This window comes from Hyperolius riggenbachi, chromosome 2, assembly GCF_040937935.1.
Source record: "Hyperolius riggenbachi isolate aHypRig1 chromosome 2, aHypRig1.pri, whole genome shotgun sequence".
NCBI lineage: Eukaryota > Metazoa > Chordata > Amphibia > Anura > Hyperoliidae > Hyperolius > Hyperolius riggenbachi.
In genome coordinates this window covers 542,657,619-542,682,621 of record NC_090647.1, presented here as the reverse complement: position 1 = coordinate 542,682,621, position 25,003 = coordinate 542,657,619, and the positions used below count along the sequence as shown (strand labels likewise).

The following is a 25,003-nucleotide window of genomic DNA, read 5'->3' as shown; positions in this document are numbered from 1 at the left end:
CACATGTACCTAGCTAACCTATACTGCAGCCACATGTACCTAGCTAACCTATACTGCAGCCACATGTACCTAGCTAACCTATACTGCAGCCACATGTACCTAGCTAACATATACTGCAGCCACATGTACCTAGTTAACCTATACTGCAGGCCGATGTACCTAGATGTACCTATGCTGCAGGCAGATTTACCTAGCTAACCTATACTGCAGGCAGATGTACCTAGCTAACCTATACTGCTGCCACATGTACCTAGCTAATCTATACTGCAGCCACATGTACCTAGCTAACGTATACTGCAGCCACATGTACCTAGCTAACCTATACTGCAGGCAAATGTACCTAGCTAACCTATACTGCAGCCACATGTACCTAGCTAACCTATACTGCAGGCAAATGTACCTAGCTAACCTATACTGCAGCCACATGTACCTAGCTAATCTATACTGCAGGCAAATTTACCTAGCTAACCTATACTGCAGCCACATGTACCTAGCTAACCTATACTGCAGCCACATGTACCTAGCTAACCTATACTGCAGCCACATGTACCTAGCTAACCCGACCGCCTTCTTGGTAGATTGAGGCCTCATGGCCACGTCTCATTAAATGTTGCGGCCGGCAGCTGTAGTTTTGCTCCAGCCGATGGCCAATAGGGATGCAGGGGAGGAGAGAGGCGGCGCCGGCGTAACATCATGGCTGGGGGCGGCACTGGGCGCGTTACAATTACGCACATCGCACGCTGCCCGCCAGAGCGCTCCTGGACCCTCAGCCGCCAGATTGGGGTAGCGATCTACTACCTCCTATACTGAAGGCAGATGTACCTAGCTAACCTATACTGCAGGCAGAAGTACCTAGCTAACCTATACTGCAGGCAGATGTACCTAGCTAACCTATACTGCAGCCACATGTACCTAGCTAACCTATACTGCAGGCACACGTACCTAGCTAACCTATACTGCAGCCACATGTACCTAGCTAACCTATTCTGCAGTCACATGTACCTAGCAAACCTATACTGCAGCCACATGTACCTAGCTAACCTATACTGCAGCCACATGTACCTAGCTAACCTATACTGCAGCCACATGTACCTAGCTAACCTATACTGCAGCCACATGTACCTAGCTAACCTATACTGCAGTCACATGTACCTAGCTAGCCTATACTGCAGCCACATGTACCTAGCTAACCTATACTGCAGTCACATGTACCTAGCAAACCTATACTGCTCCCACATGTACCTAGCTAACCTATACTGCAGCCACATGTACCTAGCTAACATATACTGCAGCCACACGTACCTAGTTAACCTATACTGCAGGCAGATGTACCTAGATGTACCTATGCTGCAGGCAGATTTACCTAGCTAACCTATACTGCAGGCAGATGTACCTAGCTAACCTATACTGCTGCCACATGTACCTAGCTAATCTATACTGCAGCCACATGTACCTAGCTAATCAATACTGCAGGCAAATGTACCTAGCTAACCTATACTGCAGCCACATGTACCTAGCTAACGTATACTGCAGCCACATGTACCTAGCTAACCTATACTGCAGGCAAATGTACCTAGCTAACCTATACTGCAGCCACATGTACCTAGCTAACCTATACTGCAGGCAGATGTACCTAGCTAACCTATACTGCAGCCACATGTACCTAGCTAATCTATACTGCAGGCAAATTTACCTAGTTAACCAATACTGCAGCCACATGTACCTAGCTAACCTATACTGCAGCCACATGTACCTAGCTAACCTATACTGCAGCCACATGTACCTAGCTAACCTATACTGCAGCCACATGTACCTAGCTAACCTATACTGCAGCCGCATGTACCTAGCTAAACTATACTGCAGCCACATGTACCTAGCTAACCTATACTGCAGCCACATGTACCTAGCTAAGCTATACTGCAGCCACATGTACCTAGCTAACCTATACTGCAGGCAGCTGTACCTAGCTAACCTATACTGCAGCCACATGTACCTAGCTAACCTATACTGCAGGCAAATGTACCTAGCTAGCCTATACTGCAGCCACATGTACCTAGCTAGCCTATACTGCAGCCACATGTACCTAGCTAACTTATACTGCAGGCAGATGTACCTAGCTAACCTATACTGCAGCCACATGTACCTAGCTAACCTATACTGCAGCCACATGTACCTAGCTAACCTATACTGCAGCCACACGTACCTATTTTATTATTATTTATTGTATTTATAAAGCGCCAACATATTACGCAGCGCTGCACAATAGATAAATGGGTTAACATACTGGTAGAACATACGGAAACTCACAACAAAACAAGATCATGCAAATGATTTGATAACAATACAGTGTCATAGGTCAAAATAGAGACTGTTCGAGTCTACAAGAGGGGTGGTTGCGAGTAAGATTGCATAATCAAGCTGGATACGTTAGGGAGGAGGGCCCTGCCGGAGGCTTACAATCTAAAGGGTGGGATGGAGACAACAGGTGCGTCTTTTGAGAGGGGGTCTAACAGAACATATTATGGTGCTGGTGTAGGGGGGTATTCGAGCGTGAAGAGGTGAGTCTTGAGAGCTTGTTTGAAGGTGTTAAAGGTGGGGGCGAGTCTGACGGCTGGTGGGAGAGAGTTCCAGAGAGTAGGGGCAGCCCTGGTGAAGTCCTGCAATCGTGCGTGTGACTGAGTTATGCGTGATGCGACTAGGCGCAGGTCATTGGAGGATCGGAGGGGGCGGGCTGGTATGTGCCTGTGGACCAAATCAGAGATGTAGGTTGGGCAGGTCTTGTGCACTGACTTGTAGGCAAAGCACAGGATTTTGAAATTGATCCTAAAGCTGATGGGGAGCCAGTGTAGTGCTTTACAGAGCGGAGTTGTAGAGGCGCTGCGGTGAGAAGAATGTATCAGTCTGGCTGCCGCATTCATTACCAATTTAAGTGGGTCAGTACGGTTAGAGGGGAGGCCAGATAAAAGAGAATTGCAGTAGTCTAGGCGGGAGATGACAAGGGCGTGGATAAGGAGTTTAGTGGTGTCAGGGGACAGGTAGGAGCGGATCTTGGAGATGTTGCGGAGGTGGAAGTTGCAGGATCTGGCAATACCTTGGATGTGGGCGGTAAAGGAAAGTTCCGAGTCCAGAGTAACGCCTAGACAGCGGGCTTGGGAGGTAGGGCGGATGGTAGTATTTTCAATAGTGACGTGCAGATCTGGGAGGGGTGCAGCTGTGCGGGGTGGGAATATTAGAAGCTCAGTCTTGTCCAAATTAAGCTTCAGGTACCTGGCAGCCATCCAGGAGGAAATGGATGTGAGGCAGGCAGAGACTTTGTCCATGGTAGAGGATGAGAGATCTGGGGTATGGAGATATATCTGGGTGTCGTCGGCACACAGGTGGTTATTGAAACCCATGGAGGAGATGATTTTGCCAATTGAGGCAGTATAGAGTGAGAACAGTAGGGGTCCTAGGACGGAACCTTGAGGAACACCAACTGAAAGGGGTGCAGGAGTGGATGAGGAGCCATTGAAAAATGTTGTAAAGGAGTGGTTGGAGAGGTAGGAGGAGATCCAGGCTACCTAGCTTAACTATACTGCAGCCACATGTACCTAGCTAACCTATACTGCAGGCAGATATACCTAGCTAACCTATACTGCAGCCACATGTACCTAGCTAATGTATACTGCAGCCACATGTACCTAGCTAATCTATACTGCAGGCAAATGTACCTAGCTAACCTATACTGCAGCCACATGTACCTAGCTAATCTATACTGCAGGAAAATTTACCTAGCTAATCTATACTGCAGCCACATGTACCTAGCTAACCTATACTGCAGCCACATGTACCTAGCTAACCTATACTGCAGCCACATGTACCTAGCTAACCTATACTGCAGCCACATGTACCTAGCTAACCTATACTGCAGGCAGCTGTACCTAGCTAACTTATACTGCAGGCAGATGTACCTAGCTAACCTATACTGCAGCCACATGTACCTAGCTAACCTATACTGCAGCCACACGTACCTAGCTAACCTATACTGCAGCCACACGTACCTAGCTAACCTATACTGCAGGCAGATATACCTAGCTAACCTATACTGCAGCCACATGTACCTAGCTAACGTATACTGCAGCCACATGTACCTAGCTAATCTATACTGCAGGCAAATGTACCTAGCTAACCTATACTGCAGCCACATGTACCTAGCTAACCTTTACTGCAGGCAGATGTACCTAGCTAACCTATACTGCAGTCACATGTACCTAGCTAATCTATACTGCAGGCAAATTTACCTAGCTAACCTATACTGCAGCCACATGTACCTAGCTAACCTATACTGCAGCCACATGTACCTAGCTAATCTATACTGCAGCCACATGTACCTAGCTAACCTATACTGCAGCCACATGTACCTAGCTAACCTATACTGCAGGCAGCTGTACCTAGCTAACTTATACTGCAGGCAGATGTACCTAGCTAACCTATACTGCAGCCACATGTACCTAGCTAACCTATACTGCAGCCACACGTACATAGCTAACCTATACTGCAGCCACATGTACCTAGCTAACCTATACTGCAGGCAGCTGTACCTAGCTAACTTATACTGCAGGCAGATGTACCTAGCTAATCTATACTGCAGCCACATGTACATAGCTAACCTATACTGCAGCCACGTGTACCTAGCTAACCTATACTGCAGGCAGATGTACCTAGCTAACCTATACTGCAGCCACATTTACCTAGCTAACCTATACTGCAGGCACACGTACCTAGCTAACCTATACTGCAGCCACATGTACCTAGCTAACCTATACTGCAGCCACATGTACCTAGCTAACCTATACTGCAGCCACATGTACCTAGCTAACCTATACTGCAGCCACATGTACCTAGCTAACCTATACTGCAGCCACATGTACCTAGCTAACCTATACTGCAGGCACACGTACCTAGCTAACCTATACTGCTCCCACATGTACCTAGTTAACCTACACTGCAGGCAGATGTACCTAGCTAACCTATACTGCAGCCACATGTACCTAGCTAATCTATACTGCAGCCACATGTACATAGCTAACCTATACTGCAGCCACATGTACCTAGCTAACATAAACTGCAGCTACACGTACCTAGCTAACGTATACTGCAGCCACATGTACCTAGCTAACCTACACTGCAGCCACATGTACCTAGCTAACCTATACTGCAGGCAGATGTACCTAGCTAACCTACACTGCAGCCACATGTACCTAGCTAACCTATACTGCAGCCACACGTACCTAGCTAACCTATACTGCAGGCACACGTACCTAGCTAACCTATACTGCAGCCACATGTACCTAGCTAATCTATACTGCAGGCAGATGTACCTAGATAACCTATACTGCAGCCACATGTACCTAGCTAACCTATACTGCAGGCACACGTACCTAGCTACCCTATACTGCAGCCACATGTACCTAGCTAACCTATACTGCAGGCACACGTACCTAGCTAACCTATACTGCAGCCACATGTACCTAGCTAACATATACTGCAGCCACATGTACCTAGCTAACCTATACTGCAGCCACATGTACCTAGCTAACCTATACTGCAGGCACACGTACCTAGCTAACCTATACTGCAGCCACATGTACCTAGCTAACCTATACTGCAGCCACATGTACCTAGCTAACCTATACTGCAGCCACATGTACCTAGCTAACCTATACTGCAGCCACATGTACCTAGCTAACCTATACTGCAGGCACACGTACCTAGCTAACCTATACTGCTCCCACATGTACCTAGCTAACCTACACTGCAGGCAGATGTACCTAGCTAACCTATACTGCAGCCACATGTACCTAGCTAATCTATACTGCAGCCACATGTACCTAGCTAACCTATACTGCAGCCACATGTACCTAGCTAACATAAACTGCAGCCACACGTACCTAGCTAACCTATACTGCAGCCACATGTACCTAGCTAACCTACACTGCAGCCACATGTACCTAGCTAAGCTATACTGCAGGCAGATGTACCTAGCTAACCTACACTGCAGCCACATGTACCTAGCTAACCTATACTGCAGCCACACGTACCTAGCTAACCTATACTGCAGGCACACGTACCTAGCTAACCTATACTGCAGCCACATGTACCTAGCTAATCTATACTGCAGGCAGATGTACCTAGATAACCTATACTGCAGCCACACGTACCTAGCTAACCTATACTGCAGGCACACGTACCTAGCTAACCTATACTGCAGCCACATGTACCTAGCTAACTTATACTGCAGCCACATGTACCTGGCTAACCTATACTGCAGCCACATGTACCTAGCTAACATAAACTGCAGCCACACGTACCTAGCTAACCTATACTGCAGGCAGATGTACCTAGCTAACCTATAGAGCAGGCACATATACCTGGCTAACCTATACTGAAGGCACATATACCTGGCTAACCTATACTGAAGGCACATATACCTGGCTAACCTATACTGAAGGCACATATACCTGGCTAACCTATACTGAAGGCACATATACCTGGCTAACCTATACTGAAGGCACATATACCTGGCTAACCTATACAGAAGGCACATATACCTGGCTAACGTATACTGAAGGCACATATACCTGGCTAACGTATACTGAAGGCACATATACCTGGCTAACCTATACTGAAGGCACATATACCTAGCTAACCTATACGGGGAGGGGGGGAAAGCTAAGCCTAGCATTTGAAACGTTGGTAGATCTCCTGGCCTTGGCGAATTTTAAAGTAGCTAGCGAGCCGAAAAAGTGTGATAAACCCTGCTCTAGAGTCTGTAAGGGACATAAACTGATGAATAAGCCCAGGACTCTCTCTCATATAAAAGACATAAACGCTGGATAAGATAGTATTGATCTGTCGGGACTTCAGATTCATTATTAAGACTAGAAAGGCTGCAGCGAGATAAGCAGACAGCTGCAATGTTCTTATGTGGACTAGACAAACAGCCTCTGCCGAACGTGTCGCCCGACGGCATCACAAGCTTAGATTTCAGCTCTTCTGTGACTGCATATCAACAGATAGGTGGGCCTTTGTTCATAAATTTTAATCATTTTTATGCATCCCAAAAACCCAATGCCATCGTCTATTTGATTAGTTCCTCTTATGTGTGAAGGACAGAATAATTACATTTCCCGCAGAGACAGGACGGCGAGTAAGGAAGCAGAAACCGTGTGACAGTTCCGAACGTTACAGGCACAGAGCGAGCGAACGCAGAAAAGTATTAACATTAAGTGGATTCAGCGAAAGTCACGTACAAGCACGTCCGAAACAGAGGGATAACGCTTACCACAGGTTATGTATGGGGAAAGTCTGCCATCTACTGGACGACTAAGTATAAGACTAGCAGTAGAGTATTGTACCGTGTTAGCCATTAGCAAAAGCAAGAAGTTTTGAATCCGGATGATACCATTTATTGGCTAACTTAAAAAATATAGGGGTAAGCGTTTGGCTATTCCGCCTTCATCAGACTTGAATCCTGTATGCTTAACCTCCTTGGCGTACAAGTTCCCCAGGATTTCTGTGCAAAAAGTGATTCAATAAATGTCAAATAATTTTCAAGCATTTTTTATTTTTAATAATTTTTTTTTAATATTGAATTCAATACACATTATTGTATTGAATTCAATAAAAAAAGAATAGTTTGCTGCCAGATGTTGATGACGCTGCATCATCAACAACAGTCGCTGGGGGAACGTGTAATCGCAGAGGGAGAAGCAACTCTGCCGAGGGACATTGAAGAAGACACTGGGGAAGCTATCAGAGGTACATGACGAGGGATCAGCACGCCAATGGTGAGTATAGGTTAGCCAGGCATGGTTACCCCAGGATAGGTTAGGCACGTATAGGTGCCACAGTATAGGTAGCCAGGTATAGGTGCCGGGGCTGTGGAGTTGAGGAGTCGGAGCCATTCTGGGTACCCGGAGTCCGAGTCCCTGGTTTCATAAACTGAGGAGTCGGATAATTTTTGTATAGACTAAACAGCTCTAGTAAGTTACATAGTTACATAGTTATTTGGGTTGAAAAAGACATACGTCCATCGAGTTCAACCAGAGAACAAAGTACAACACAGTATAGGTAACCAGGTATAAATGTCCATAGTATAGATGGCCAGCTATAGGTGTAACAGTATAGGTTAGCCAGGAATAATTGTCCCCAGTATTAGCCACTGTAGGTGATACAGTATAAGTTAGCCAGGAATATTTGCACCCAGTTTTAGGCAGCTGTAGGGGCTCTCTTCCCCCCCCCCCCGTTTCATTCCTTACCTCCCCTCCCATTACTGATTATCCATCCCACCTCCCTCTCCTGATCCCCGGTCGAGAGTTGTAATCCCGCCTCCCTCCACCAATCTTCCCCCCCACACACACACATGGAGAAAGCGGCATTCCTTACCCCCCCCTCCCTCCACTGATAATCCATGTCTCCCCCCTCCTCTTTTACAAACTACAGACCCCAGCATTTCTGATTCCCCCACCCCTCCCTCCACTGATAATCCATCCCTCCCGATGCCCCCCCCCTACTTTTATACCCTCCAGCATTTCTGATTCCCCCCTCCACAATCGTACATGTCTCCCTCCCGATGTCCCGTTCCCTCCTGTGCCCCGGCGCTGCTGTAAAGAGATAGGGAGAATTACTCACCACAGGCTCTCTCCAGTGGTGATCGCTGATTCTTCTACGCGTGCAGCACCGGGTAACTGTATACAGTATTGGGGATGCGGCTGATGACGTCATCAGCCGCATCCCCGGTACTGTACACAGAAGCCCGGAGCTGCACGCAGAGAAGAATCAGTGGAGGGGGTTGAATCAGAAATGCTGGGGGTTTAAAAGAAGGGGGGGCATTGGGAGGGATGGATTATCAGTGGAGGGAGTGGGAGATAAGGAATGCTGTCGGCCACCAGCTTGTAGCTGCTCTGCCCCGCCGGCTCTGTGGGCTTCCCTGGGACTGATAGAGGCAGGTTGGCACACTATGGGTAGCTCAGATCGTTACCCACAGTGTGCTGACAGCCATCCATCAGTCCCAGGGAAGCCCATAGAAGCAGAAAAAGTGGAGCTGTCTGTGCAGAGCAGCTAGAAATCTCCCTGACAGCCTAGGCGAGCCTGACTCGTCCATACTGATTGCACCATGTTTCAGCTGGACGAGTCAGGCTCGTCATTACCGCTGGGGAGGTTAAATGTTGTTAAAGTGACACTGAAGCGAACCCCCCCCCCCAAAAAAAAAACAACCTTATGATATAATGAATTTTATATGTAGTACGGATATTTGATAGAACATTAGCAGCAAAGAAAAGAGTCTCATATTTTTATTTTCAGTTCTATAGCTTTTTTTTTTTATAACATTGCATAATTCTCTAGTATTTGCAGTTTACACTCTACACTCTGCAATTTAAACCATGAAACAGAATGGAGCTAATGACCCTTTGAACTTCCTTGCAGTAAAATCTTATCTGAAGTTGCCTTTCACTGTTTCTTTGATGTACAAGTGCTTCAGAAAATAGCACTGCAGCCAACCAAGGTCGGAAAGATCATAAACATTCTTTTGCATAGATAACAAGTGAAGTTTCTTAACTCTTCCTGTACTGGAAACAAAATTAGACTCATACAGTGGGATGCAAAAGTTTGGGCAACGTTGTTAATCGTCATGATTTTCCTGTATAAATCGTTGGTTGTTTCGATGAAAAACGTCAGTTAAATATATCATATAGGAGACACACACAGTGATATTTGAGAAGTGAAATGAAGTTTATTGGATTTACAGAAAGTGCGCAATAATTGTTTAAACAAAATAAGGCAGGTGCATAAATCTGGGCACCACAAAAAAGAAATGAAATCAATATTTAGTAGATCCTCCTTTTGCAGGTTGAAGGTATTTTGGACTATTCCTCTTTACAAAACATCTCTAGTTCAATCAGGTTTGATGGCTTCCGAGCATGGATGGCTCTCTTTAACTCACACCACAGATTTTTAATTATATTCAGGTCTGGGGACTGAGATGGCCATTCCAGAACGTTGTACTTGTTCCTCTGCATGAATGCCTTAGTGGATTTTGATGTTTAGGGTCATTGTCTTGTTGAAAGATCCAGCCCCAGCGCAGCTTCAGCTTTGTCACTGATTTCTGGACATTGGTCCCCAGAATCTGCTGATACTGAGTGGAATCCATGTGTCCCTCAACTTTAACAAGATTCCCAGTCCCGCCACTGGCCATACAGCCCCACAGCATGATGGAACCACCACCATATTTTACTGTAGGTAGCATTTCTTGGAATGCTGTGTTGTTTTTCCTCCATGTATAACAAACACCCCTTGTTATGCCCAAATAACGGAATTTTAGTTTCATCAGTCCACAGCACCTTATTCCAAAATGAAGCTGGCTTGTCCAAATGTGCTTTAGCATACCTCAAGCGGCTCTGTTTGTGCTGTGGGCGGAGAAAAGGCTTTCTCTGCATCTCTCTCGCATACAGCATCTCCTTGTGTAAAGTGCGCCGAATGGTTGAACGATGCACAGTGACTCCATCTGCAGCAAGATGATGTTTTAGTTCTTTGGTGCTGGTCTGTGGGTTGACTCTGACTATTCTCACCATTTGTCGCTTCTGTTTATCCGAGATTTTTCTCGATCTGCCACTTTGAGCCTTAACTTGAGCTAAGCCTGTGGTCTCCCATTTTCTCAACATGTTCCTAACTGTGGAAACAGACAGTTAAAATCTCTGAGACAGCTTTCTGTATCCTTCCCCTAAACTATGATGGTGAACAATCACCCCCCCCCCCCCCCCCCATGTTGCTACTCTTCAGAGAAAATTAAAAGAGGAGGAAAACTTACAATTGACCCCCTTAAATACTCTTTCTTATAACTGGATTCACCTGTGTATGTAGGCCAGGGGGTCACTGAGCTTACCAAGCTAATTTGAGTTCCAAAAATTAGTTCTAAAGGTTTTGAAATCAATAAAATGACAACAGTGCCCACATTTATGCATCTGCCTAATTTTATTTAAACAATTATTGCACACTTTCTGTAAATCCAATAAACTTCATTTCACTTCTCAAATATCACTGTGTGTGTCTCCTATATGATATATTTAACTGGCATTTTTTATCGTAACAACCAACGATTTATACAGGTAAATATAAATCATGACGATTAACAAGGTTGCCCAAACTTTCACATCCCACTGTATTTTTGCTACCAATGTTCTATTTCTTAGCTCTACTACACATAAAAGCCCCTATGTCATAAGTTTATTTTCACTTCAGATTCCCTTTAAAGCACACAGCTATATTATATACATGCAACATCAAGAGGTAATACATGGATTTTTTCCCAAACTTAATTACGTCATTACAATGCCTTAAAGGAAACTAGAGCTAAGGACAAGAAAACGATTTATAGGTACCTGGGGCTTCCTCCAGCCCCATCCGCACGGATCGCTCCCACGCCGCTGTCCTCCGCTGCCCGCAGCTTCGGTACCGGGTCCCCGCACTGCCGTCAGTTGGAGGCAGTCTACGCAGGAGAAGTGCGCTCTATGCGTATCTCTCCAGCAGCTGCTGGAGAGATATGTAGAGGGGCACTTTTCTTGCGTCAGACTGGAGCCGACTGACGTAAGTGACGGGACCCAGTACCGGAGCTGCAGACAGCGGAGGACAGCGGCGTGGGAGCGATCCGTGCAGATGTGGCTGGAGGAAGCCCCAGGTACCTATAAATCTTTTTCGTATCTTGAGCTCTGGTACACTTTAATAGAAACAAGACATCCAAATAGGGTCTTGAGAGGATGTTAGATGATTTAGCAGAACTAAACATGTCACCGCCTATGAAAAATTTAAGGAAAAGATTTTTTTCAAGGAAGATTCAAAGGAAGATTTTAAAATGGGCAAACATTGATAAAAGGGTCCCTGAGCAGTGCCATAAAAATGAAATCTGGACTTCCCTGAGGCTTCCCTGGGGCTTCCCCCCCCCCCCTCCCCCGGACATCCTGCACGGTACCCCGGCATCCTCTTCTTCCTTTCAGTGGTCTCGCTAGCGGCTCCGGTAGACCAGCGACTTCGGCCCGCATCCGCACATCATCCCGTAGGTCGCCGTAAGTTTCCTGTGCATGCGTGGTTCTCTAAAGACTAAACAGCGCATGCGGACGCTTATGGTGACTTGCGCGGGGGGCGGGCCGAAGTCGCCGAACTACCAGAGCCGCCAACGGGACCAAGGGAAGGGAAGAAGATGTCAGGGTACCTCACAGAATACGGGGGGCTGGAGGAAGCCCCAGGTAAGTCCACATTTCATTTCACCACCGGGAGACTTGGGCGCAGGATCCAGCGGTTATATGGCTGATCCTGCTCCTGCACAAGTCCCGACGGTGTTAATTACTATTCCCCCTCCAGGTCCACGTGGATGGTGGGGAATGATGTAATTTGGCTTCCAGCTACTGCTGGCGGATAAATTACAGTGTTTTAAAAGAAACTTCAGCTCCACCTTCTGACAGCAGCGAAGTAACTCACTGTGCGCCGTTATAACCGTAATTCCTATTACGGCAGGGGTCTCAATTCACCCGGGGGCCGCTGGAGGCAAAGTCAGGATGAGGCTGGGCCGCATAAGGGATTTCACAATCAGCAGCTCCCGCAACAGCACCCCCTCCCCCCCCAAACAGTCCCTTGCATTGTTTTTTATTTCAAAATCAAATTCACACTGAAGCAAACTATTTTGCCTATTTTACCTTATAGTTTGCTTCAGTGCTCCCATTACAAGTAATCCGCTGTGTCCCCGCCGCAAAACGAGGACCGCAGAGCCCCCAAGTCGGCCGGGGGGCAAACCGCCGGCATTTCTTGGAAGGGGCAGAGCTTTCAGCTTCAGCTCTGCCCCTTCTGACGTCAATCGTGGCAAATCGCCGCCTCTGCCCGCCCCTCTCACTCTTCCTTCACAGAAAGGGGCGGGGAGAGGTGGCGATCCGTGCAGCGATTGACGTCAGGAGGGGCAGAGCTGAAGCTGAAAGCTCTGCCCCTTCCAGGAAAAGCCAGCGGATTGCCCCCCAGGCAATTTGGGGGCTCTGCAGCCCTCGTTTAGCGGCGGGATGAGGTGGATTACTTGGGAGCACTGAAGCGAACTATAAGGAAGCTTTTGCCGGCGAGGGCCACAAAATATTGTACCGAGGGCCGCAAATGGCCCGTGGGCCGCGAGTTTGAGACCCCTGTATTACGGTCTATGGTGGTGCCGGCTGCACCCAAATCTCCTACGCTGTATTTGACGTGTTCGTGCTCAGGGTCCCTTTAAATTATTTATAAATATTTTAATAAAATAAAAAAATAAGCAAATATATTAATTTTGTTATTTTTCACTACAGCTTCTCTTTAAAAAAAAACTTGTAACAAAAAAAACCTCCCCTGGGGGGCACTCGCCTTGGGTGGGGGAAGCCTCCGGATCCTATTGAGGCTTCCCCCGTCCTCCTGTGTCCCACGGTGGTGGCGATAAAGCTCCCCAAACAGCGGGGATGTAAATATTTACCTTCCCGGCTCCAGCGCAGGCGCAGCATTGGCTCTCCGCTCAGAGATAAGCGGTAATAGCCAAACGATGTCGGCCCGCTCTACTGTGCAGGTGCAAGTCTCCTGCGCCTGCGCAGTAAAGCGGACCTGACAGAGATCGGCTATTTTCGCCTATCTCCCTGCAGAGAGCCGCAACAGCGCTTCTGCTGGAGACAGGGAAGGTAAATATATCAGCGATTATCAGCGCTTGTCAGGCTTGTCGAGGGAGGATTCCGTGACACCTCTAAGGAGCCAGCACTGGATTCCCCGCAGCTACAGGGGAGGGGGACGCCTCATTGGGACCCTGAGGCTTCCCCCTTCCGAGGTGAGTACCCCCCAGGGGAACTTTTTTTTGTTACAGGTTCTCTTTAAGTAAGTCAGTGAAAGATGGGGTGAGATGTGTACAGTCTGCACTTGCCTCGATAACACAAATCTGTGGCTCCTGCCGGTCTTTGTCCACAGGAACTTTGGCCTGATTCATCACCCATTCCTGGATGGCATCCGTGATATGCGGGACCACTGCAGAGACACAACAGCCGGGCATCAGTCACCAGTCAGACTTTACCATGAGTCTGGATACAGCAACAGCAGAATGTACAGGGAGACAGCGCAAGACAGCTGCATGAACCGGAACACGTGTGTGGCATGCATAACTGATCTACAGATAATCGAGATTGGGTTAGAAACAATGCTCAGCTCTTAGAATCATCAGGAACACTTGACATCATCACTGGTGCGTTAAATGAAGCCAGTCTTTAGAAAAGGGTACATAAACCATCATGCCTGTGCGAGTGCAGGCGTCGTGCTGTGCCAGAGCAGCTGCAGGCGTCGCGTGCTGCCAGAGCAGAACGGTCACCCGTGACAAGGCACCTAAAGCACGCCACGGGGGACATTCAATATGTGGCCAACATGGTCCTGTCCAGCCCTAAAATACAACTACCTGAGAAATAACAAGCTCAGAGCAATGGATCAGGAAGCATGAACTTATCATGCATAGATTACACAGCGCACACAGAGTACAATCAGAATCAGAATCATTTTTATTCGCCAAGCACGACTGGGTCTTGCCCGGAATTGGACTTGGCGTGTACAGGGCTCTAGTGTAAGATAAGACATACATAGACTCAGCAGAGCAAACACAATTTACACACATAGCAGAGTAACACAAAATGTAACGTGATATATACAAATATGCAGCAGTGTAATTAGTCAGTTCTAGCGAAAAACCTAAGGGAGGAGAAAGGTGGCACTGGGGGTTGGGAGGGCGTGACGAGAGTTCAGGAGGTTGACAGCTGAGGGGAAAAAACTGTGCCTATGCCTTGCGGTTCTGGTGGGAATGGCCTGAAACCTCTGTCTTGATGGGACTGAGAAAGTGCTGGCTGTTATAAACTGTTCTATATCACCTTGCTTCGACACCAGTAACTTCTTACAGTTGTGTCTCACAGACTGTGAGATCACTTGACTCTCCACACAGCAAGCAGGAGATAGACTTTTCTCAGGCTTCTTTAATGTTTACGTAGTTTATTCAGGAAACAGAAATACAGATAGATACATTCCTCATATCCTAGCCATGCCAATCTTCATGTTGCGTTACAAGCTCTTGATTAGACTCCCTGCTGAAGTCAATCAGGTACCTTCTTCCTAACTACGTTACACTAAACTACCTATGTACAGCATACATGATATCAGATTACAGAAAGGAAGAACATGCTTAGAGGTCCCAGTCAGCCTTGCGAGCTAGTGCGAAAGTAAAGAGCAGAATGAGCTCCCATAGCTCCCTCAGCCTTTAATACCGACTAGGAAAGAGTTAAATATGACATCATCTTCGCCACCCCCTAAATCAGACTATTGGTGGACCCACTCGTGGTGTCATCATACACACCTACTTGATTAATAATCAATGAGGCATTTGACATACATACAGGAATGTAAATATTTACAAAACATGGCTGATGTTTATTGTTCTAGTGGCGGTACATGCCCAGGTCAGGGAGACCTGCGGCCTTGTACTAGAACAGCTTCTTGGTATGTTCTAGTTCTGCTGACAGAACTGCAGATTTTCTCTCTCAGAGAAAATCCCCTTAAAGGGCCGATCTGCACTCCAAGCCTTTTTGACTAACTCAGTCCAAATAACTGAGGCCTACTTAAATTATAACACTGGCCTGGGTGTGAGTCTGTCTGGAGTTGTAGAGGAGGTCCAGAGGGGGGAAGAGGTTTCCCAAAGATCCTCTCTGCTGATCTGATGACCCTCTGTAGTTTGTGTCTGTCGCTAGTGGAGGAGCCTGCGTACCAGACCAGGATGGAGGAACAGAGGACAGATTCAATTGTGGAGGAGCAGAAACTCATCAGAAGCTCTTGGGTCATACCAAACATCTTTAGTTGGCAAAGGAAGAGTAGTCTCTGCTGGGCTTCCCTACTGGGAGTTGGGAGGGCGTGACGAGAGTTCAGGAGGTTGACAGCTGAGGGGAAAAAAAACTGTGCCTATGCCTTGCGGTTCTGGTGGGAATGGCCTGAAACCTCCGTCCTGATGGGACTGAGAAAGTGGTGGCCTGGGTGAGTCTGTCTGGAGTTGTAGAGGTGGTCCAGAGGGGGAAGAGGTTTCCCAAAGTTCCTCTCTGCTTATCTGATGACCCTCTGTAGTTTGTGTCTGTCGCTAGTGGAGGAGCCGGCGTACCAGACCAGGATGTAGGAACAGGGGACAGATTCAATTGTGGAGGAGAAGAAACTCATCAGAAGCTCTTGGGCCATACCAAACATCTTCAGTTGGCGAAGGAAGAATAGTCTCTGCTGGGGTTCCCTGCTTGGTGGAGGCATTGTTGGCGTTCCAGCTCAGGTCGCTTGAGATGGTTGTGCCCAGGAGGCAGACGCAGGGTACCCTTTGGACTTCCATGCCGTCAAGATAGTCGAAAGGATACCCTGCGTCCGCCTTCTGGGCACACCCATCTCAAACGACCTGAGCTGAGTCATTGTTTTTTTTTTTTATAAGAGATTTTTTATTGAAATGAGCTGAGTCATTGTTAATGCTACAGCAATCCAGCTTTATAAACATTACGGCTCAGCTCAGCATAACGGCTTCCATTATATCCAATGATCTGGTCTTCCATATAAAATAGCAGCATTGTTGTTAAAGAACTGCTTTTCTGTAACTCTTCATCTGTATCATGTAACCCCTCATCTGTTTCATGTGACCATCATCTATATCATGTGATCTTTCATCTGCATCACATGACCCTGCATCATGTGACCCTTCATCTGTATCCTGTAAACTTGTATATGAATCCTGTAACCCTTTATCTGTATTCTATAACTTTTACATTTTATATAATTTTTTTTCCACTTATCCAGCATCCCATTTATGTACACAGAAGCTCTTCTGTAGCCAACAACCCTGCAACCCTTAAGTATCAAAGGGCCTGATGTGCAGGGAGCGCAAAGCGATTCTACTGTTACCAGCACACGGGGAGCACAAGACGCTAACCCTATAGCACAAAGCGCATCACCAGGATAACGCATGCGTTGCTATGGTAGTTGCTATGGTAGTAACACATGGCGCTAATGGGTTAACAGCTGGTGCTCCCCCTGCACTAGTTATGTTAATTGCTGTGCGCAGGGAAGGCCCACACACCCTCATTATGTACATGCAACCATCTTGTGCCTCCAGGATTAATTATGCATGCTTCACATCTTCTGCACCCATCAACCGCTCCTCCTATCCTGCAGCCCGAGTCCAGCCTTCCTCTTACTGTATATGTATGTAGCACCCCTCTTACCGTATGTATTCTACACTAAAGTTATACCTGAGACACACATTTCTGAATCCAGAAGCACTTAAAGTAATGGTCCGAGGTGATTAAAAAACAAAAATCCACTCACCTCGGGCTTCCTCCAAGCCCTTGCAGCTGTCCTGTGCCGCAGCTCCGGTGGCTCCCGGTCCCCTCCGGTGCAGATCTACTGTGCTCCAGCGTGAGGCTAACTGAGTCGCACTGACCTCATCCGGACTGTACTGTGCAGAACTACTGAGCCTGCGCGCTACCGTCTGGAGAACGTCAGTGCGACTCCGTGAGCTGCATGCTGAAGTGCAGTAGGCATTTTGTACTGGAGAGGACCCCGGCCGCCGACAATGAGCGGAGCTGCGGTGAGGGCACAGGATGGATGCCAGGGGCTGGAGGAAGCCCCGGGTAAGTAGATTTTTGTTTTTTAATCACCTCAGACCATCACTTTAAAGGACAACTGAAGAGAGAGGTATATGGAGGCTGCCATGTTTTGTTTCCTTTTAAGCAGTACCAGTTGCCTGGCAGCCCTGCTGATCCTCTGCCTCTAATACTATTAGCCATAGCCCCTGAACAAGCATGCAGCAGATCAGGTGTTTCAGACTTTAAAGTCAGATCTGACAAGACTAGCTGTATGCTTGTTTCTGGCGTTATTCAGATACTACTGCAGAGAAATAGGCCAGCAGGGCTGCCAGGCAACTGGTATTGATTAAAAGGAAATAAATATGCCAGCCTCCGTATACCTCTTACTTCAGTTTCCCTTTAATCTGTACTCAGCACGAAGCAGGTGGCGTGTATGGGTAATTCAGGGCTCTGGCGGCTGACGGACCCCTAATTACATCTCCCTCCGAGTTGCGACAACCCGGAGGGGAAATATTATTTAACGCTGCCGGGGAGTTTTGCGGCAGCAGCGTTTGCCATCATTCGGCTCTTCCGGCGCTCAACTCACCGGCGATGCGTACATACATACGTACCCAGCATCCCTCTCGTGTACCCAACATCCAGTCAGGATCCAGAAACCTTTCCTATATACAGCACCCTCTTGTGAGCTGTAGCAGAGAGCTTGTTACGGCTCGCAGCTTGGACAGTTACCTTGCACGGTTTTCCCCAGGTAATCTCCTCTTCGCTCTTTATTGATCACGTGTTGGTAAATCTTCCCTGTAGTGATGTTGTTGTCCCGGAAGAGATTGATATCCAAGAACCTCTCGTAGTTCCCCAAATCCAAATCCACCTCTCCTCCATCATCCAGCACAAAGACCTCGCCTGCGAACCAAAAAGAGGGAAAATACATACATAGAAAAGAAAAACAGCATCACAGCACAGGGCATGACACCCCTTTTACATGAGAAATCTATTGCTTTTCACAAACAGACCATCAGGGGGCGCTGTATGACTGATATTGTGGTGAAACCCCCCCCCACAAGAAGCTCTGAGGACCGCGGTACTTTTGACAGTTTGCCACAATGTAACAAGGTTCACAGACAGGAAATAGCTGTTTACAGCTGTCTCCAACGGCCAAAACAGCTAGCAGCAGCTACATAACCTGCCCACAGTAACAATGTCACCATGTAATACATGTCAGAATGTAGATCGGGGAGAGGAAAGATTTTGCAATGAGCAAACACTGACTAAATCATTTATACATAATTATTGTACAAATAAAGCACTTTTTTATTACACTACTAGCTGATTGCCCGGCGTTGCCCATGTATGTATTTGGCTGGTGTTGGCTCCGCCTACTTTTTCTAACCCTAACACACAATTACTCACTGACCAAGTTTGTGAGCTTTGCGGTCTTTGGTATCAATAATCTGAATTGAAATGAAACAAATCTGATTGGCTGTTTGTGGCTCCACCCCTCTCCAGCATTTGAACCCCAGTCACCCAATGACCAACTGTAGCAGGTTTGAGGCATCTGCTATTAACAGTGTAAAAATGGCAGCAATTTAAATATTCCACTTGAAAATCAACAGGTGAATTTTGATTGGCCATTATAGGCTCCACCCACTTCCCTGAATATTAATCTCAGTCACTCAGTGACCATCTGGGCAAAGATTGTGAACCCTGACATAAACAGTGTAAGGGCCCGTTTCCACTTTTGCGGTGCGAATCGCCGCGGTAAAAATTCGCATGCGGATGCGAATTTCGCATGCGATTGTTTGCGAATTTTCGTGCGAATTTGCATGAAAATTCGCATGGATGACGCTGTATGCGAATTTAACCATGGCAGTGCCGGTGTGCTTTTCCATTGATTTCCATGCGAATTCGCATGAAAATTTGCATACCAAAGCCGCAGGCGATTTCCCTATTAAATACATTAAAGGCGATTCGCATGCATTCCACACGCAGGCGAATTCTGAGGGCTCTGCCGTGCAGAAAAATCCTGCACAGAAAAACGCTCAGGAAAACTGACAAGTGGAAACAGGCCCATCCACTTGTATTGGCTGTGCAAATCTGCATGCAGGAAACGCATGCAGATTCGCAATAGTGGAAACGGGCCCTGAGAAGGGCTGCAGTTTACACTTTCCCAGTGAAATTTGTTTTTGGTTCTGCCCACTTTTTGTAACCTGGACACAAAGTCACTAATCAATGCCCAAGTTTGTGAGTTTTGGGGTCCTTGGCATCAATAATTTGTATTTTCCCATGAAATGAAACAAATCTGATTCACTGTTTGTGGCTCTGTCCCTTTTTCTGAATTTGAACCTCAGTGACCCAATGACCGACTGTACCAGGTTTGAGGCCTGTGCCATTAACAGTTCAAGAATGGCAGCAATTTTAATATTCTCCTTGAAAAGCAACATGTGAAGTTTGATTCACTTTTGTAGGCTCCACCCACTTTTCTGAATATTAATCCCATTTACCCAGTGACCAACTGTGCAAAGTTTAAAAACCCTGCCATTAACAGAATGGCTGCAGTTTACATGTTCCCAGTGCAATTTGTATATGTCTCCACCCACTGATGACCCGGCATTGCCCGGGTATGTATTTGACTGGTGTTGGCTCCGCCCACTTTCTAACCCTAACACACAAACACTCAATGACCAAGTTTGTGAGCTTTGGGGTCCTTGGCATCAATAATTTGTATATTCCCATAGAAATTAAACAAATCAGATAGGCTGTTTGTGGCTCCATCCCTCTCCAGCATTTGAACCCCAGTCACCCAATGACCAACTGTAGCAGGTTTGAGGCATCTGCTATTAACAGTGTAAAAATGGCAGCAATTTAAGTATTCCACTTGAAAATCAACAGGTGAATTTTGATTGGCCATTATAGGCTCCACCCACTTCCCTGAATATTAATCTCAGTCACTCAGTGACCATCTGGGCAAAGATTGGGAACCCTGAAATAAACAGTGTAAGAAGGGCTGCAGTTTACACTTTCCCAGTGAAATTTGTTTTTGGTTCTGCCCACTTTTTGTAACCTGGACACAAAGTCACTAATCAATGCCCAAGTTTGTGAGTTTTGGGGTCCTTGGCATCAATAATTTGTATTTTCCCATGAAATGAAACAAATCTGATTCACTGTTTGTGGCTCTGTCCCCTTTTCTGAATTTGAACCCCGGTGACCCAATGACCAACTGTACCAGGTTTGAGGCTTGTGCCATTAGTGCAAGAATGGCAGCAATTTTAATATTTTCCTTGAAAAGTGACATGCGATTTTTGATTGGCATTTTTAGGCTCCACCCACTTTTCTGAATATTTACTACTCAATGATCAAGTTTGTGAGCTTTTGGGTTCCTGGCATCAAAATTGTGCTAATGGAAGCAGTTTATCCAGCAAAGAAATGTGGCTGTTTTTGGCTCCGCCCCTTTACTGAATTTGAACCCCAAACACTTAACGACCGACTGTAGCAGGTTTGAGGCCTCTGCCATTAACAGTGTGAGAATGGCTGCAGTTTCAATATTCCCCTTGAAAATCAATAGGTGAATTTTGATTGGCTCTTGTAGGCGCCACCTACTTTTCCGAATATTAATCCTAGTCACCCAGTGACCAACTGTGTGAAGTTTGAGAACCCTGCCATTAACAGTGTAAGAAAAGCTGCAGTAGGAGAACAGAGGCACCATCAGAATAAAAGTGGATAAAATTTGCTAGGAGGAAGTGGTGGACTTACCTCCATAAAGCAAACACGAAAGACTGTCTGAAAAGTAGCAATCACATTTATTATATGGTACCCCAAAAGTGCAACGCGTTGCGCAGGCCGAGCCCGCTTCATCAGGCAATAAACGTGGGGACAAAACAGAATTCCAGCAATAGCAGGTGTAGCTCCTCAGTGAGGAAAGCTGCAGTTTACATTTCCCCATGTAAAAAGTTAGTTGTTTTTGCCCACTATTTCTAATCTTGACATACAGTCACTTAATGACCAAGTTTATGAGCTTTGGGGTCTTTGGCATCAATAAGTTGCATTTTACCATCGAAATTAAACAAATCTGATTGGCTGTTTTTGGCCCGCTCCCTTCAGAATTTAAACCCCAGTCTCCCAGTGACTGACCAGTGGCACACGGAAGGGGTTGTTCCGGGTGTCTGGAACCCTCCCCCGAGCCAGGGGCGTAGCTTGGTGGGGGTATTGTTTTGTTATCTCCTCTCTCTGCCTGAGAGTCTGCCGAGAGTGCGGTGCCAGCGCACGTCATTACGTGCTGCACGCAGCTTACATGTGCAGGAATGAGGTCACAGGAGCCCCGGGAAGTTTGAGTCAGGCCTGGCTGGAATAGATCACGCTGGGGCTTGGAGTGTTGATGATCGGACTGGCACGAGAATACAGGTGCCTGATTGGTTGAGAGCCGACTCCCATGTCTCCCCGAGTGTCTCTCTTTCCTCTTCCGCCCCCCTATACAGATGCTGCCTCTTCTCTCATTGCCGTAGCATGGAGTAGCTGTCACATGCTGCCTAGCGGGGTGGCTTGAATACAGTGTATGAAGCAGCCAGCCAGAAGGGGACAGATACTCTGCTCACATGCCAGGCATTCCTGTGAGCCGCTCTGTTGTGTCGTTTCCTCTTCTTATAACTCCAGAGATTCATTCACCTCTCTTCAGCTCAGCTTTCTTCATTAACTCCTTCACTGCTGGTAAGGAGTTAAGATATTTGCACTGACTCACTTTGTGTTTATGGTGGGGGCAGGAGTGTTACTGGGGGGGAAGTTAGGGGATTACTGTTACTTAGAGCATTACTGTTGTTGGGGGGAGGGGGGGGGGTGGAATCACTAGCTGAGAGGGTCTCATGGTCCCTAACATACTGTACTTGTACTTGTGTGATTAAATGCTAAATGCTGGAAGAAGCCTGCGGGGACAGGGGTCAGACAGTCAGGAATGGAATCACAGAATGTATGTATGTCAAACACATACTGTACATACATTCCCTTACGCTTACTGACCCTGTCTCTGATCCTTCAGGCTTAAAGCTTTTAGCATTTTATCACACATTCAGCAAGTCATTATCCCAGTATCTGGGGGGGGGGGGAGGAAGCTCTATACAGTGGCTGGATAGAGTACTGGTTGAGGACTCTGCCTCTAACATAGGAGACCTGGGGGCATATACCTATCTAATCTATACGGGGGCATATACCTATCTAAGCTATACTGGGGCATATACCTATGTAAGATATACTGAGGGCATATACCTATCTAACCTATACTGAGGGCATATACCTATCTAACCTATACTGGGGCCATATTCCTAGCTAAGCTATACTGGGGGACATAGACCTATCTAATCTATACTGGGGACATAGACCTATCTAATCTATACTGGGGACATAGACCTATCTAATCTATACTGGGGACATAGACCTATCTAATGTATACTGGGAACATATACCTATCTAATCTATACTGGGGCATATACCTATCTAAGCTATACTGGGGGCATATACCTATCTAACCTATACTGGGGCATATACCTATCTAACCTATACTGGGGGACATATACCTATCTAATCTATACTGGGGGGAGTGCAATTTAGCTTAGAAACTGCTCGTATTTGGCTCCACCCACACCATGTTTTGGCCACGCCCACACGCCGCTATCAGGAAACCCCCCCCCTGGAAATCCTGGATTTTCCCCTGCTGACTGTAGCAGATGTTAGGCCTCTGCCATTAAGAGTGCATGAATGGCAGCAATGTAAATATTCCCCTTGAAAATCAAAAGGTGAATTTTGATTGGCTGCTGTAGGCTCCACCCACTTTTCTGAATAATAGTCCCAGTCACCCAGTGGCCAACTGTGTCACGTTTGAGAACCCTGCCAATAGCAGAATGGCTGAAATCAATCTAACAAATGTGATTGGCTGTTTGTGGCTCCACCCCTTTAGTGAATTTGGACTACAGTCACCCAATGACTGACTGTATCAGGTTTGAGGCCTCTGCCACTAACAGTGTAAGAATGGTAGCAATGTGAATATTCCCCTTGAAAATCAATAGGTACATTTTGATTGGCGGTTGTAGGCTCCACCCACATTTCTGAATATTCATCCCAGTCACCCAGTGGCCAACTGTGTAAAGTTTGGGAACCCTGCAATGTAAAAAATGAAGTTGTTGGCACCGCCCACTTTTTCTAACCTTGACATACAGTCACTCGGTTATCAAGTTTATCAGCTTTGGGGTCCTTGGTATCAATACTTTGTATATTCCCATTGAAAAATAAACACATCTGGCTGTTTGTGGCTCCGCCCCCTTCCTGAATTTGGACCCCAGTCACCCAGTGACCAACTGTACCAGGCTTGAGGCATCTGCTTTTACCAGTATAAGAGAATGGTAGCAGATTAAATATTCCCTTTGAAAATCAAAAGGTGAATTTTTATTGGCTGTTGTAGGCTCCACCCACCTTCCAAAATCTCAATCTCAGTCACCCAGTGACCAACTGTGCAAAGTTTGAGAACTCTGCCATTAACGGTGTAAGAATGGTTGCAGTTTATATTTTCCCAGTAAAAGTTGTTTTGGCTCCGCCCACTTTTTGTAACCTTGACGCATAGTCACTCAATGACCAAGTTTGTGAGCTTTCAGGTTCCTGGCATCAAAAATGTGTGAATGGAAGCAGTTTATCCACCAAGGAAATCTGATTGGCTGAATATGGCCCCACCCCTTTAGTGAATGTGGACCCCAGTCACCCAATGACCGACTGTAGCAAGTTTGAAGCCTCTACCATTAAAAGTGTAAGAATAGCAGCAGTTTAAATATTCCCCTTGAAAATCACCAGGTGAATTTTGATTGGCTTTTGTAGGCTCCACCCATTTTCTTGAATCTTAATCACATTCACCCAGTGACCAAGTGTGCCAAGTTTGAGAACCCTGCGATTAACAGTCTAAGAATGGCTGCAGTTTACATTTTCCCATTTCAAATGAATGGCTGAAATTTGATTGGCTGTTTTATGCTCCACCCACTTTTCCTGGATTTGTAACCTCGGTCACCAAGTGACCAACTGTGCCATGTGTGTGGACTCTGGCTTGATTACTGTGAGAATGGCAGCCTTTTACATTTTTTCCATTGACTTGAATGGGTGGAATCTGATTTGCTGTTTGTAGCTCCGCCCAGGTGTGCAGGGGGGCCGCGAGACCCCCAGAACATATCATCCCAGGTAGTAAGGGATCTGTATACCAAGTTTCGTTCAAATCGGTCAAGCCGTTTTCGCGTGATCGCGGCACATACACACATACATACATACATACATACATCCGATTTTATATATATAGATTTTCACTGGAGTTCCTCTTTAAA

The 25,003-nt window shown here is 46.6% G+C and overlaps 1 protein-coding gene across 5 annotated transcripts in view; it reads right to left on the bottom strand.

The window, feature by feature from the left end:
- CTPS2 (CTP synthase 2) overlaps window positions 1-25,003 on the bottom strand; it is a 300,027-nt gene that overhangs the window by 248,196 nt on the left and 26,828 nt on the right. For all 5 annotated transcript variants that reach the window (XM_068270769.1, XM_068270771.1, XM_068270768.1 and 2 more), the window contains 2 exons: window positions 18,393-18,563; window positions 13,949-14,049 (listed from right to left, as the gene is read on the bottom strand). In XM_068270769.1, the coding sequence (XP_068126870.1) occupies window positions 13,949-14,049; window positions 18,393-18,563 (272 nt within the window). The remainder of the gene's footprint in view (window positions 1-13,948; window positions 14,050-18,392; window positions 18,564-25,003) is intronic.